This window comes from Bactrocera latifrons, unplaced genomic scaffold (genome assembly GCF_001853355.1).
Source record: "Bactrocera latifrons isolate USDA-ARS-PBARC rearing strain unplaced genomic scaffold, ASM185335v1 scaffold_88, whole genome shotgun sequence".
NCBI lineage: Eukaryota > Metazoa > Arthropoda > Insecta > Diptera > Tephritidae > Bactrocera > Bactrocera latifrons.
Genome location: NW_017537578.1, coordinates 409,025 through 424,010, shown reverse-complemented (window position 1 = coordinate 424,010; position 14,986 = coordinate 409,025). Strand labels below are relative to the sequence as shown.

The window sequence follows — 14,986 nt, the reverse complement described above, 5'->3', positions numbered from 1 at the left end:
GCTGTGCTGTGTGTGTTTTGCAGAGTTGCCGCTGGCCTGGAAAGTGCTTGGAAGTAAGTTCGTGTGTTACATCTGCCTAAACGCCTTCATCATCATCAGAGCTGCTCAGGTGTGCGGCTGCTGGAAGTGCGCGCCGAGTTGTTCGTGCGCTGTGCTGCTGCTACACTGCACGCTTTGAATCCGAAACGCTGCGAGATATAGTCATATTCTTAGAGATGTTCGCTCCAAGCAAACTCTACGCTGCTTCTACACTGCACTGCCGCCTCAGCTGCTTGCGGTGATTCATCGTGCGCTGAGTGGTTGGAGCGTGTATACACTGCCGTGGCGGCATACGCCCGCGCTGCTGCTGGCCAAACATTAGACGCCTGCTTTCAAGTATTTACGACATTTGGCCGTGCTTTTTTATGCAAGTTTGTCAGTATGTTCCAGCATACATTCGTCGTATTTGGCGTTGGACGTGTGCGCCGTTGGCATTGCCGTTGTGGCGGGCCCAGCAACTATCTGCCGTTTTTGCAGGCAAGTTTCGCCTTAGCCCCGTGTGTTGGTGGTGGTACTAGTCTTTTCTTCGACATTTTTGTAGGTGTGTGTGTTTCTGCGTGTGCCTGTGTATCTTTATGGAGTGTGGAAGTGTAGCTCTTTTTCTCTTTGCTTTTTTGCACTATAAACTATACTTTCTTAGCTGAGTTCTTTTATGTTTTCTTTTCGGCATTTTGTTTTCATTTCATTTGTAGTGTTGTTTTGTTTATATTAATTATTATTATATATATAGTTATTAATTATATTATCATTATTATTTATATTTAATTTTTATGTATATATTTAATATTTATATTTATATATATATATTTATATTATAAAGTTGATGGCACAAAAGTTCAAATTTTTTGTATTTTTTCGCCAACTACCACAGGATTATTGCGTCGAATTTCTTGGGCCCCATGTTCCCGATAGTTAAATGTGCAGTCGTGTTTGTCGCTGTATCTGTGTACAGCGCAGTAGAGTCCACCACATCGGCACTGAAAACCTGCAAATGAAAACAAATTTCATGAAATTGTTGAAAACAATAAAATAAAATTACAATTTTATAAACGGAAAGTATTAGAGGCATGAAATTAGATGCAGAAGAGGCAAGATATTCAAGCAACTAGCAAGGCACGCACATTCAGATACTATAATTTATTTGATACAATTATACTATGTTCCTACCAAAAATTATAAGTGATTAGATTACATTTTATCTCTTCACTAATCTAGCCGTTCTCACTGCCGCTGGACAGATGATAAAACATATGTTTTTGCCATTCAAGAATTCACATCGCATAATATTTATTAAAGGAAAACATTGTTCTTATATTATTTTGTTATAAAGCCGTCTTCTTTTAAAAAATTTCCATATAATGAAAATAATGAACGCATTTTTTTTTTTTTTTTTTGGGAAGTCGATGATTTTCAGGTGAATTCAGATTACGTTTAATTAATTTGTTTGTGTACATTTTTTGCTGTCAGCTGTGATAATGTAATAGATTTCCAATGCTGACAAGTACATGGCGCAAAATCAGAATCGCACCGAGAGATTTAGTGTGGATCAGTTTCAAATCACTTCGATGAATAGGTTTTGAACTGTCATTTTTGTATGGCGAAATCTTGATAAATTTATAAGATTAATGGGATAAGCTATTGATACTACTACTGATTAAGTGTCGGTCTGAACATTTACATAGACTTTCAGATTAAAGTTTGTAGGTGCCTCTACTCTGGAACAACCACTTCACACCTTAAATCGGTGGATCGGTGGTGCCCCGCGTTGGCATATTTTCCTTTTCTATCAACATCAATATTTTTTATCTTCTTTCTTTCATAGTTCGGCACTCACCTGTAAGACCAACTTTCTTGCGGCATTCAGCGCAACGATTCTTTTTCTTTTTTGCATCTTTGTCTTCCTCCTTGTCTTTATCATCTTCGGCTGTTTGGGAGGATGTTGATGGACCGGCAACGGCAGCAGCTTCGGTGCTAGTCTTAGCTGCGCTTTCTTCGTTTATTTTCTACAAGCAAAAATATTAAAGACATAAATTGAATTAATTGAATGTAAAGTCAAAGCAACAAATATCACATAATTATAGAAAAAAAATATATATATATTAAAATGTAACCTGCATTCACTACAAGATTGAGGTGAAATCAATAAGTTTAAAACTGCCGCTAATTCTTGGTATACATAGCACCATTCTACTAAGCTATATGGAGGAAAGCGGGTGAGTAGCATGCACTGCTACCTTCTTCTTCCCCTTCGAGTGCATACAGATTTATTTACGTCGGTATCTAAAGAAGCAGCATCGCACATTTTAGGTGGCTAATAGCCAAAATTCTTTTGCTCTAATGCCAATTTTATTTGTTGTTATTAAGGCGAAACAAAACTCGTGCCCTGCTACTTGCTGCTGCACAGCCTAGGCGAGTTCAGTGCCCGTGAAATTTAATTAAACACTCGAACAAGTACTTAGTAGCGAGTTGCATACTCATTCAGGTGACTTTTATGTAATCCCATTGCTTGTCTTTTTATCAGAAATTGCGGAAGTTTAAGGGAGCAGCCAACAAAGTATTAAGGGGTTAGGTGGGTTTGAAAATTTTGAAAAATCGATTTTTTTGTTGTTTGCTTTATTAAATTCTACAATATATCTAGAATATAGTCCTAAATTTTAAAGTTGATCTGAGTAATATTTTCGGAGATACAGCCTTCAGAACTTGTGCATTTTCAACATTTTTGTATCGAAATTTCAGGAGATATTGTTCGAATATATGTACATACGTATACCTTTGATATAAACTTATTATATTTTTCAAATATATCATTGCTTGTATTAAAAAAAAAAACGTAAAAATATCTTTTTTTGTACCTCTGCAACCCACCTAACCCCTTAAATAAGTAATGTAGAGCAAAGAAAATTAATAAAAAAAAATATTTACATATATAAAATTAAATTTCGATTAGGACAATTTTTTCGGAAAATAAATGAAAAAAAAAAAATTAAAATCGGAAAAAAACGTTAAGCGTGAAGCTAGAATAATACAAGTTTTCATAGAAGAACTTGAGGTTGATCGGTCAGTTTGTATGGCAGCAAGTATAGTATATGCTAAAATAGGTCTATGTCGGCTATTCCGACAAATTGGCGGATTCTTTGGGAGAAAAAAAAAAACATGTGCAAATTTTCGGATCGATATTGCAAGACATCGATTCATATCAAAAATAGCATTCAAAATGTAAAACTTTAGACATTTCTACTAACAGCTTCAAGATTTTAGACTTCTGCTTACAAGCAAAGCAGTAAAAATTAAACAAAATTTACTATTTTCAAGAAAAAAAAATTCTAAAGTAGCAAATAAATATGTAGTTAGATATGTAAGGGCAAATGAGAAACCAATAGTTCTTGCCACGTGTATGTATTTAGACAAGACATTTTGTAACTCAACGTTGCAATATGTTCAGTGACAATTCGAAAAAACGCCAAGGCAAAAAAAGCCATTTGCAGTTACTCTGCAGGGTAGGAAATACAGACGAAATACCGTTCAATTTCAAGAGTGTGCGGCATTTATAACAAACAATTTAATCAAGAAGCTAATTGGTAAGACATTTACCCCTTTTTTAGACGAATTATTATTACTAGTTGAGGGAGCCGTAGAAATGGGTTCGGCGATTGGCACAACCGACTGGGGTGTTAATGAATTTTGCAACTCCTGCGCTGTTGGTGCACTACTACCACCAACAACACTATTAACGTTGCCAACGGTATCGACATCGACAGCAGCTACGTTAGTGACAACCGTATTACTAGCTGTTGCGTCATTTGTTGTGGCTGCTGCGGGCGCTTCTTCATTGTTTGCCTTCTTCTGCTTGGAACTATGCGCTTCTTTCACCATAGCCACCGTTATATTGTTGCTGGCGGTTGGTATAGTTTCGAAGGATTTCAAGTTATTGCCAACAAACATTTCAGCGTCGTCATACACTTTGGAGGCGTGAGTGTTAAGCACCGTTTTGTCGTGCACAGGACTAAAGCGACGCACCGGTGGCACGTTTACTGAACCCGATTCGACAATACCAACGCCGGTTGCCACAAGCTTCGTACCGCCACTGTGTCGGCGTTTGAGCAAACGTTTACCGCTGCTGCGGCGTTTGCTGGCACCCTGCACATTTTCGCTGGAGCTTGTTGCCGGTGCACTAGATCGTGCTACGGAGAGCTCATTTGGTGTGGACGCGGGTGCGTTTGGTGTCTCTGGCAGTTTGGTAGCAAATTGCTGCTGCAATTTGGACAACTCGGCCGCTTCGTATTCAGCTTGCGCGCCTTGCGGTACTTTCTTAAGTTTCTTTGTGACTTTATTTGTGCCCGCTTTACGTTTCAGCACAGTAACATGCTTCACCTTCAATATCGACTTGGATTTTTCCACTGTGGGCAGCTGGCTATCAACCGCGTCTTTGGCATTCGCGGCATTGGTTTGTGACTTAGTTTTGGCGGTTGTTAGACGTATTTTAGACTTGGTATTTGGTGAACTGAAATTTACATGACGTTTGCGTTTCGCTGTTGTTGTTGTTTGGCGTTTGATATCATCGCCGCTGGCAGAGCGTAATTTTCTAGTGTCTTGCGAAATACAAGTAACAAAGGAAAGGTATATGAAACAATATGCAATTGGTTAGCTTTATTTTATTGTGCTCACGATTTCGGCGTGCACCGCGCAATGTGGTGGCCGCTGCCGCCGTGTTGGAGGTGGTTGGCAGTGCAACGGTGGCATCAGACGTGGCTGTAGCCGCCGCTGCCGCCGCCGACGACGACGTTGCAAAGTTATTAGCAATTTTATCATCTTGCTGCTGTTGTTGTTGCTGTTGCTTGCGTATACGCTCATTGGCGTCTGTGGTGGCGGTTGTGGCCGCACTCGGTGCAGTCTTCATTTTGGCGGCGGACATAGTTTTCGCTTTGGTTGGCTTGATTTTGAATTGATTTACTTAACTTGCGGCGAAATTGGAAATTAGAGAATGTGTTGTTGGGCGTCGAAAAAGCGGTGCCGAAAGATTTGCGTTAATTTTCAAATTAAACTATTTTGGTCGAATGTAAATTTTCATTATTAAAAAGACATTTTATACAATCCGCACTACTACTTCGGCCAGGTGAACAAATTTAATAGACATATGTCGGATTTCGGTTGTTGTTTTTTGATGTTTACTTATGTATTTTTAAATTTATGTGATTTTAAAAATTTTTTGAGGTTGGAAAATTGAAAATATACTTAACAAGCGATTTAAAATTCACAGAAAAAGTTTGTTTCATTAAAATTTTCATTTCAACGCAAGCACAAGTGCGATATCGCAATGAAGGGATTGCTTTTGAATATTTATACGAGAATTCTTATTTAAATTTACACTCTTTTCAGCTTCCGTTTATGTAGTTTATAGAGCTTTTCACGAAACTGAAACTATGCATACGTATTTTTTCTCTCCAAGAAGCTACTATCATTCGTTGAAACCGATAATATCGAACCAGCATATAGCTGCCATACATATTGCACGTGTAAAGATTTTTTTTTATTTGTGAATTAGTTGCAACCGAAGTTAACTTTTATATTTTCTAACATAACCTCAAAACCTCCTTGAAACCTTAAAATCATAATTACCCAACACAGTGATATATACATATACTTGTACAATATCTTATACAATTGTGTGTTAAAATCTCATTTTATTTTACACTTTCTGACTCACCTCTTTTATTTCATTATGCTGCAGCTGTAAACTTTGCACTGTCGGCTGTGCGGTATTGGTTATTGTGATGGCTGGATTGAATGTGGGACTTGGCTGTGGGCTTGGAACTGATACAGGTGTGCTGCTAACAGGTGGTTGTTGCTTTTTTCTCAAAGAATCCTATGTGGAATAAGAAGACAATAATTTGTTAGACGTCGTAAAGAGAAACTTCAATAATTAAAATACATCGACTTTCAAGTATAGAACTATACTTACCTTATAGCACACGGAACAGAGACCATCGGTGGCTGGATTGCCGTAGAAACCGCAACCGGAGCGGCACATAGGTTGCATTGGATTGGATTCACGTTCCATTGTTTGTTTTGTGGTTCTTGTTTGTTCCTGTATTTTAGTTGATTTGCTTTGCGGGTAGTGTAGTGTGTTTTGTTGCAATAACTGCTTTGTTTTTTTTTTTTTGCTGTACGCGCGCTTCTGCAACGACTTTGCTAACTTTGCCTACGCCTTTTTATGAATTTATCACCACCTCTTAGCACCGCTCGCTCAATAATTAGGCGTCTGGTTGCAATCACGGGGGCTTTATTGCCGATTATTGTAATTGAATGTTGTTGTTGCTGTTGTATTTGGTTTATGCGTTGTTGACGTTTCAGAAATTTAGAGAACAGTGAAGTTTATAATAACAGTTTATTCTTTGTAACACAACTCGTTGATAGAAGAACACGGAAGAAAATTTGCAAATAACTGTTGGCTTTCAATTTCAATTTAAGCGAATAGCAAATTCAATACAAAAAAGTACACGTGAGTGAGAGTTCCGCTGTTTCAATAACTCCAATAACTCCAATAACAACAACACACGCTGACTCTGCTCGCTCGTTTTAAACACTGCAAAATAATATAAAGAAAGACCCAAAATTAGTACAAGCGCTCATTAGCAGCAAATTGTTGAAAAATATTCATTTGCAAACACTCACCCAACACTTGCACAACAATTGAAGAATTTATTTGATTTGTGTTTTTCTTTTTGAAGATTCAGTTTCAAGTGCTATACTTTACGAACTGATTGTCCAGTTGTAGCTGGTTGTATATGCCTGTTTTTCTTGCTGTTGTTGTGCGCATACAATTGCTCTTGCAATTGCGGAGAACTAAGATTTAATATAAGAGCAGTAAGTAAGTATGTAAAAAAAAGCAACTGTTTTGTTGCTAGCTAATGGTTGTTGTGTCTTTAGGTGTTGGTGACTGTTGACCGGTGACTGGCACACACTGTCGCCTTGCTGATTTGACTCTACTTTCGTTTATTATACTTCGCACACCGATAGCCGCTGATGCTGCCGCTATTATCACTCTGGCTGAGCACTGATAAACTCACTCGTTTTCGCTAGTACCCAGTTATTATGCTTAACGTTGCCGCCGCTGCTGCTGTTGCTGCTGCTCTTTTTGTTGTTGGGCGTGAACTTTTAATGCTCAATAGAACTGTAATTGAAGAAAATAAGGAGCATTGTTTAGTTTCATGTGAATTTGATGCATGAAAATGACATTTTTATATTTAATATTTAAGAAAATGTGCATATAATACAAATATAAGCGCTTATATGATTATTTGTGCCTTTAGGTGATGCATGTGCAATATGAGACGAATCGGCGTGTGAGAAAAACAATCATGTGTGTAATTTTCAAAAGCTATTACTCATAGTAAATTGCAAATTGTTTTGGAATGCGCTTGGCAGCACTGGCTGGTGTGCATAGAAGGCTTTCGAAAGTAGTAAATCATGATTTTTAAATAAAAATCCAATAATATGTGACTAACGTCTAAGTGAGCGAAACCAAATATCAAATTAATACAGCAAAATTGCAAATATGCAGTCATGGAATAGAGAAATTATTGAAAAAAGAATATTGTCAGTCATCAGCGGCAACTATCGGCTGTTGTGCATGTACTGAACTGTTGAACCTTGTTGTTGTTGTAAAAACATTGCTTTCAATATACGAATTTGCAATATAAAACTACTTTCGTGCACGCAAACATCAGTGACGACTAGTGACGGTACTGGTGATGGAGCTTGCAAAGTTTAAGACAAAAATGTAAAGTATTTAAAATTTTCAGCACAGAAATAAAAAAGAAAAAAAAGTTTGACTTTCGTTGCATTAAACCAAGAATACCCTCCGCAAATAAAGAAGTTTATTTATATTTATGCTGGAGTTGTCAAATCTCAACAATCTGTTTGGACATTATAACATTGCACAATAACTTTCATATAAAGAAGTAATTATTATTATATTGTCTTGAGGTCTCTGACGTTTAACAGTATGGCATATGAATTAAAACAAAGTATGTATTATTATTTTAGTTTTTATTTTCTTTATTAATATTAATTTTTTTTAAATCATTATAAATTTTAACTTTTTCTAAATTTATTTTTATTTAATTTAAAATGTTTTTCATGTTAAATTTCCGGTTATTATTGATTTGATTATTTTTCTTTAAATTTAACAAACATATTAAAATATTTTTAAAAAGCCAGGCAAATATTTTTCCTGCAATAACATCATAAACACACTTTAATTATTTATCGGCGCAATTAAATATAACTATTTTCAGCTTCTTTTGCGCTTCTATTTGCTTTGCACTAACAGCCGCCATTAGAAATCAGCGCACACAATGGAAACACGAATCAAATGCACACACAAACATACACATATTTTCGCGAAAAATATTGCAAATAGTAAATTGCAATAACAAAAAAAAGTTAGCAATAATTGCAACAGCTGCGCGCCAACGTAAAAAATGCAACGAAAAAATGACACTAATGGCAACACCAACAACACAATGCTGCAAAAGAAGCAGTAAAATGCACAATTGTAGTTGTTGTTGTACAATCGATGGTGTACAACAAACAAAGTGGGCGCTTTTATGTTAATTGTCAAGCAAAATATTTTTCAAGGCTGTCGCTGGACCAGAAGTCAGCGTCAACGACAGCGACAAATATTGCGCCGCGTTCAAAAGAAAATCAAAACCGAGGCGAATGAAGTAAAGCGCGGAGAAGATAAAATTTATCGAATTCTTACGTTTTTTTGCAAAATAATAGCAAATTCGCGTGGCTATGACGATTGCGATCGCTGCCAAGAAGCTCCAAGCACCAACGATCGAACAAACTGGCACCATACGCTAATATGCAAGAGTGTGTGTATGCGCAGCAAACAAGCTCACAACTGGCGCAGCACGATTGCAACTGAACCGGATTGAGCTGGGGACAGAAACTCTAGCTGGTGGTGACACGCACATACATGTAAGTACATAAGTGAATGTAAGTATGTATGCAAGTGCACACACAAGAGACTGTTAGCGCTGCTGATAAAACCTCTGCGGGAGCAATTTTCGTAATGTAATGGAAGTTTTGCTGTTATTTATGGAGTTTTTCTTTGTTATTGTTCTTGTTTGTTATGCATGTCTAGTGTTGCTGTCATTTTGCTGTTTATGTTATGCTAATATAAGTTTACTCATTTATGTAAGTATGGAAGTGCATACAACACAAAAAACTGATACTCGTTATTCTTCTGAGACTTCTTTTTTATTTTTTGCCTCACGCCTGTGAGAGTGAGTGTTTTGCTTCCTCCCAGCACTCGAACTTGTATTCTGTGTTGTTGTCTAGACTTGGAGGGGTGTAATGTTTGTTGCCATAGCAGAGTGCACAGGTAAAGAATTAAATATGTATGTATGTATGTTACTTGTGACTTTCGAGCCTGTGTGTGCGTTTTTTAAACGTCTTACCTAACGGTGTTAATTGTTGCCAAAACTGAAATGAGCTCTTTTTGCGTTGGCTTTTACTATGTCTTTCGTTTATTTTACATTGCTTCTATGTTATCGTTTTCTTTCAGGAAAATTTACCATTAATTTTCAAGCTGAGTTGGATTAAGAAAGGGAAACAACAAATACAAGTCATAACTATTTGGTAGCAGAATTAAAGAAACATTTTATTGCTTAATATTATTTTTAAATTATATTATAAACAATTTAAAATTTTTATTTTACAATTCCTGCTATTTTTATAACCATTATTTTTTATTATTATTCATATCATTAATTATTTTTTTTAAAAAATGAATTTCTTGTTTAATTTTATATAAAATCTTATATAATATGTGTGAATGTGATTTTCTGTAATTGGAGTAAAAATTATTTCTAAAAATTAAATTGATACTACCAAGAAACCTGAAGACACACGCTAACAAAATAACTGTAAGTACTATACGCTCAAACATGCACGAATACAACAAGCTCGACTTGCTGGTACGCTGGCTGGCTTGCATGCTTGAAGCCACGATGGGAGCACAGACTTCTGAAGAAAGTGATACGATACAAAAGCTACGCCAAACCAAAACCAACACACAAACATGTGGCAGATTACAAAAGTGAAAAGTGCATAAAGCGGAGAGCGGAAAACAGTAGTGATGGTGAGAAACACTAAGAGCAATAAATGACGAAAATAAGAATGTGGCAAGCTTGAGAAGTGCAAAAGGCAAAACATAAAAAAATAAACGAAAACAAGAACGAACTTTAACTATAAAACTTCCACTGAAAAATGCATTTCATGCTGTGGTGTGTTGGTTATCGAGTGGGTGACATGCGCAGTTGCACATGACCTTACGCTGGCAGAAATTCAATACCAGAGCAAAAGAAAAATGTGAATTGAGTAAATTTATCTCGCACACACACCCACTCAAACAAAAACTAACATTTTGCTGTAAACGGCAATTTCACCACACATACATGTCAGTTATAACAGTAGTGGTAGTACAGTAAGTGGTGAGTTAATCATTTAAGCTGTCACATGCAGAAAGAGCAAAGTCATTGCTTGTTGACAGTAAAACTGCACGACACTACCAAATGTAAATATATGCTCAGACATACGAGTATGTACAACCCCACCACTAACAGCTGGTATCAAGCCAGCATGCACATACATACACTTACACACTGCGTCTTTTGACAACGTAATTTGGCTCGCAGGAAAACGAATATCATTTGACAAATGAGCAGTAATGTATTTTAGCGCTTAGAAGGGGTCTATTCACCACACCATGCTCATATTGCCTTCACTTTACATAACTGCAGTTACAGGAGAGCCACTTGAATGTATGTATTTATGTATGTAAGAACTCAGTTCCAAAGTAAAAGCAAACTTTCCAAAAATTCCCAAATTAAAGTGGGTAGAATTCATGTTTTCCTACGAATTTGCTCAACGCTGCCCAACTGCATAACTTGTGGTGTGTGGTGAAAAGTTATTATGTTATAAATTTAAGTTACAACTTACATGCATATACATATACACTTCCCCTCGCCCTTACGCGTTCGTCTGCACGCACATTTAAACAGACATCAGCATAATTAAAGCAGACATGGCGCTGGGGACCCCCGCAGTTGTTGGGTCTGCGCTCACGCCGTCGCTGTCTATAACGCTGCACGCGCTCGTCAACGCTAGCATTGCACAATACGGTTTGTTGATTCTCCACCTATCGCTCCAAATAAATGTGTACGTGTAAAATCCCACTTATGTACATATATATGTACATATGTGTCTATAGTTGTACGTGCATAGCAACTAAGGCCGAGTCACGTTTTAAATTACAGGGTGTGTTTTCCAGCATTTCATACACGTATGAATACATACTCTTACTTGCTTGTATGCTAAACTGTGTGAGGGCGGCGAATAGTCATTGTAGCTTATCAGCTGTGGAATGAAGTATATTAGATTCTATGCACACGTGTACATATTTACATACTTATGTATATGTCTGAATGCATAGTTGAAATCATCATCGCAAAAAAGGATTATATTTGTTAAAAGGTAGTATATTCTTAGGGGTCTGTTTGTCAGTGGATAATGTGGGAATAAAGGTTTATAACTTTTAGGTTACAATTTTTCCTGAAGTTAGCTAACGTAAATTGGTTGAAAGTCAAATTGACCCCCATTACTACGAAATAACTGCAATTTATTGAATTATTTTTATTTCTTCTATGAATTTCATCGATGAAAATCTGTTCAAACAAAAAACTAATGTCCCTCTATTTTAAGAGGTATGATATTAAGAAAATATACCAGCCCAGAGAACTTAAAGTGCCTCCTGAGGATATGATCGATTAAGTTCACCAGATCGATACCAAACGGATTCTGGAGATCGCTCTAGTACACTGGCTATATAAATTTGTTTTTATAGCATATGATCAAATTTGACTCGGACCTTTATGGATCTTTATATGTCAAATAGTATGTGTTCCAGTGAAATCCCGGCTACGGACCAATAAAGAAAGTTGTAGTAGTGTTTTAGTAATTGTTCTTTATCACAAAGACCAGCATTTGAGGGACACAAAGCGTTTATCGAAAACTTGCCTCATCATGCCAGTCTTTTATCCACCACCGGTTAATGACGATAACTTCGATATAGTTAAAGAAACAGTGCTTGAAAATCGTGGTCTTGAGATAAAAGTGATAGCGGGGGAATAAAAATTTTTATACCTATAAGAGATGATCGACCCAAAACATGTTTTATGTAAGAAGCGTGACTATGCTAGACTCGTATCAAATCCGCATCAAAACAGACGTCGAGTAGAGGCTACAAATTACTACTTTCACCAAATGCACCACTACTTATGACCAGACGTGTATTTATGAATATGAGGCCAAAACAGTTCAACATTCTAGCGAATGGCCCTTCAAAAATGAGCCGAAAGGGAATGTGTGGATAATTGGAGTAAGCGGTATTTTTCTTATATTGGCTTAGGAGCGCAATTTGCATTAAAATATGCAAGCTTTTATATAATGATTCTTTTTTGTCAGTCCGGGTCAAATTTGATCAGGTGCTATCATAATCATAATAAGCTGATCTTGACTATTGTTCGGCGGATTCCAGCTAAGTCAAATTAGGGAAATAAAGCAATATCTTTTCTCTGGTTGCTTCTTGGAAGGCAAATATTTTGCCTTAACCCATGGCATGCGTCATTCGGCTGTATACCACTCTCCCAGCGCAACTGCTGGGTTGGTGCAGTAAATATGTAATTGCAGATACACAGTTGACGGTCGTAACGCATGCATTTCTTGCTTTTATTTTGCTTGTCAGTTTACATTTGCTGTTTTCGCAGTCGCGTTGGTGTTGGCAGTGGCGTGTACGTTGTGCTTCTTGGTACTTGTGGCAGCTGACTTTGAGCTGGCAGTGTTTTAAGGGGGCGTACTATTGTATGCACCAAATGTGTAAAGGAGTGCTTACTTCCCTGCCGAAAGCATTTGTTTGCGCATTGTGCAAGGGTGTGTGTGAACATACATATGTGTACGTGCAGGAATGGTTGTATGTGAGTTGGTATTAAGACTTGTTTGAATATTTTGCTTTTATAACTGCATAGTCTCATGCATTTGCAATGAAAGCGCATGCACAAGAACTTCATATAAACATATGTATGTATGTGGTGACTTCATTAGCTTGTTGCAGCAACTTTTATTTTTGTTTTTACTTTTCGTTCTGCATTTTGATTCGCTTTCTGTTACTTTTGCGTTTTAGAGCGCCATTAAAGCTGCTTTGAACTTCTTGCTTGGTTGTTTCTATACATATATAACATATATATATATATACACATATACATATATAAAATACATATTTACCTATGTTTGTGCTTTTATTTATTTATCTTTTTTAGCGTGATTTTGTATTTATTTTTAACCGCTTTTAAACTTGTTCGGCAATAATTCATTTTAACAACAATTTCGCTTAACAAGTTGTTTTTTTAAATGCATAACTGCGTTTATATATACATACATACATATGTATGCACGTACATATGTATTGTAAAATCAATTCTTGCATGGTCATCAATAGCGCTACACAGTGCTATTGAACAGCAGGTTTTCTTGACTGCTCCGACCAGTTGGCTGATTAATTTTGCTGTATGTATGTATGTATCATATATTTATAAGTAGGCATAAATATGTATATAACTGCATACATATATAATTGTGCTTTAGTTACTAGCAGCGCAAAAACACCATCATTGAGTGGCCTCTTTAGCTGCTCTTCATAGCCACAAAGCAATAATATTCGCAATGGAGTCGTAAAAAGCTTGGATTTATAAATATGTATGTACATATAAATGCTTACATATGTACCTATAATATGAATATATTTCTTTGATTTATTGCGCTCAATGCGACAGCAGTTAGTCAACAATTTTTTTTATCATTCGCTAGTATACATATACATTAGGGTGGGTCGATTCCGCACTTTTTTCGATTCGGGATTTCTAATAGTGCGGAAAAGTTGCCTTAGTACTTCCTGATTCCAATGCAACTTTTTGTTTTGAGATCGGATTGCATCTTCAACCCCAACTCCGGCCTTGAAATTTCGGAAATTCGCCTAAAATCGTGAAWTTGTCTACCTAGCGCCTGWAATACGCATCTCATGGCAAAATGTATAAAACAAAAGTTATTTGTCTCGTCATTAGCTACCGAAATGGTTTATGTGATCATGGCCGTAGGACGAACCCACTGCTTTAGCTGCCCAAAGATTTGGAGTAAGTGATAGAGCAGCGACCTTGATTGCTTCATCTGCTAATTTGGATGCCTAAAAAGCAGGTTTGATAACAGAGGATCAGGCTAGCTTTGTCACTGACAAATGCAAGATTAGTCGGGCAAAAAAAAAAAAACAAAAAACGCTGCGAGTTAAGCTCCAAAACACCGAAGGTATTGACTCTGTATATGGGCTGTATTTTGACGTCCGCAAAGACAATACACTTACACAAGTCAGCGAAGGTGAAAAGTACTACCGCGACMCTGTCAAAGAGGAACATATTTCTCTTATAGCGGAACCTGGTTGTTATTACTTTGGCCACGTCACCTCTCCTTCCGGGTCAGCTGAGGATGAGACGMARCTATATGGCAACATTTATAAGACAATTCAGTTGATGTGGAACATCTAGAAGTTGTCGGTGYTGATGGCACCAACACGAACASAGGTTGGAAAGGTGGAATCATTCGGAAACTAGAAGAAAGAATAGGTAGGCCATTACAGCGGGTTGTTTGTCTTCTACAYTTCAACGAACTTCCATTTCGTGCTCTTTTCGAACACATAGATGGTGTCTCAAAGAGTCCAAATACATTCTCTGGCGACATAGGTATACTGCTCCCTGATTGGGAAAAGTAGCCTGTTGTCAAATTTGAAAGTTTTCCATCCTACCAATTACCTTCTGAGGTTATTAATCCGACC

The 14,986-nt window shown here is 37.0% G+C and overlaps 1 protein-coding gene across 4 annotated transcripts in view; it reads right to left on the bottom strand.

The window, feature by feature from the left end:
• Positions 1–874: 874 nt before the first annotated feature.
• LOC108977370 (AN1-type zinc finger protein 6) overlaps positions 875–14,986 on the bottom strand; it is a 40,742-nt gene continuing 26,630 nt past the window's right edge. The window contains exons 1-6 of one of the 4 annotated variants that reach the window (XM_018947001.1): positions 8,804–8,897; positions 6,712–7,210; positions 5,999–6,622; positions 5,744–5,902; positions 1,874–2,042; positions 876–1,024 (exon numbers count right to left, since the gene is read on the bottom strand). In XM_018947001.1, coding sequence (XP_018802546.1) covers positions 876–1,024; positions 1,874–2,042; positions 5,744–5,902; positions 5,999–6,097 — 576 coding nt within the window. In that variant the 5' untranslated portion in view covers positions 6,098–6,622; positions 6,712–7,210; positions 8,804–8,897. Of the gene's footprint in view, positions 1,025–1,873; positions 2,043–3,630; positions 4,629–4,704; positions 5,284–5,743; positions 5,903–5,998; positions 6,623–6,711; positions 7,211–8,803; positions 8,898–14,986 lie in introns of those variants that run through there. The other 3 variants (XM_018947002.1, XM_018946999.1, XM_018947000.1) reach the window with 3 other exon arrangements.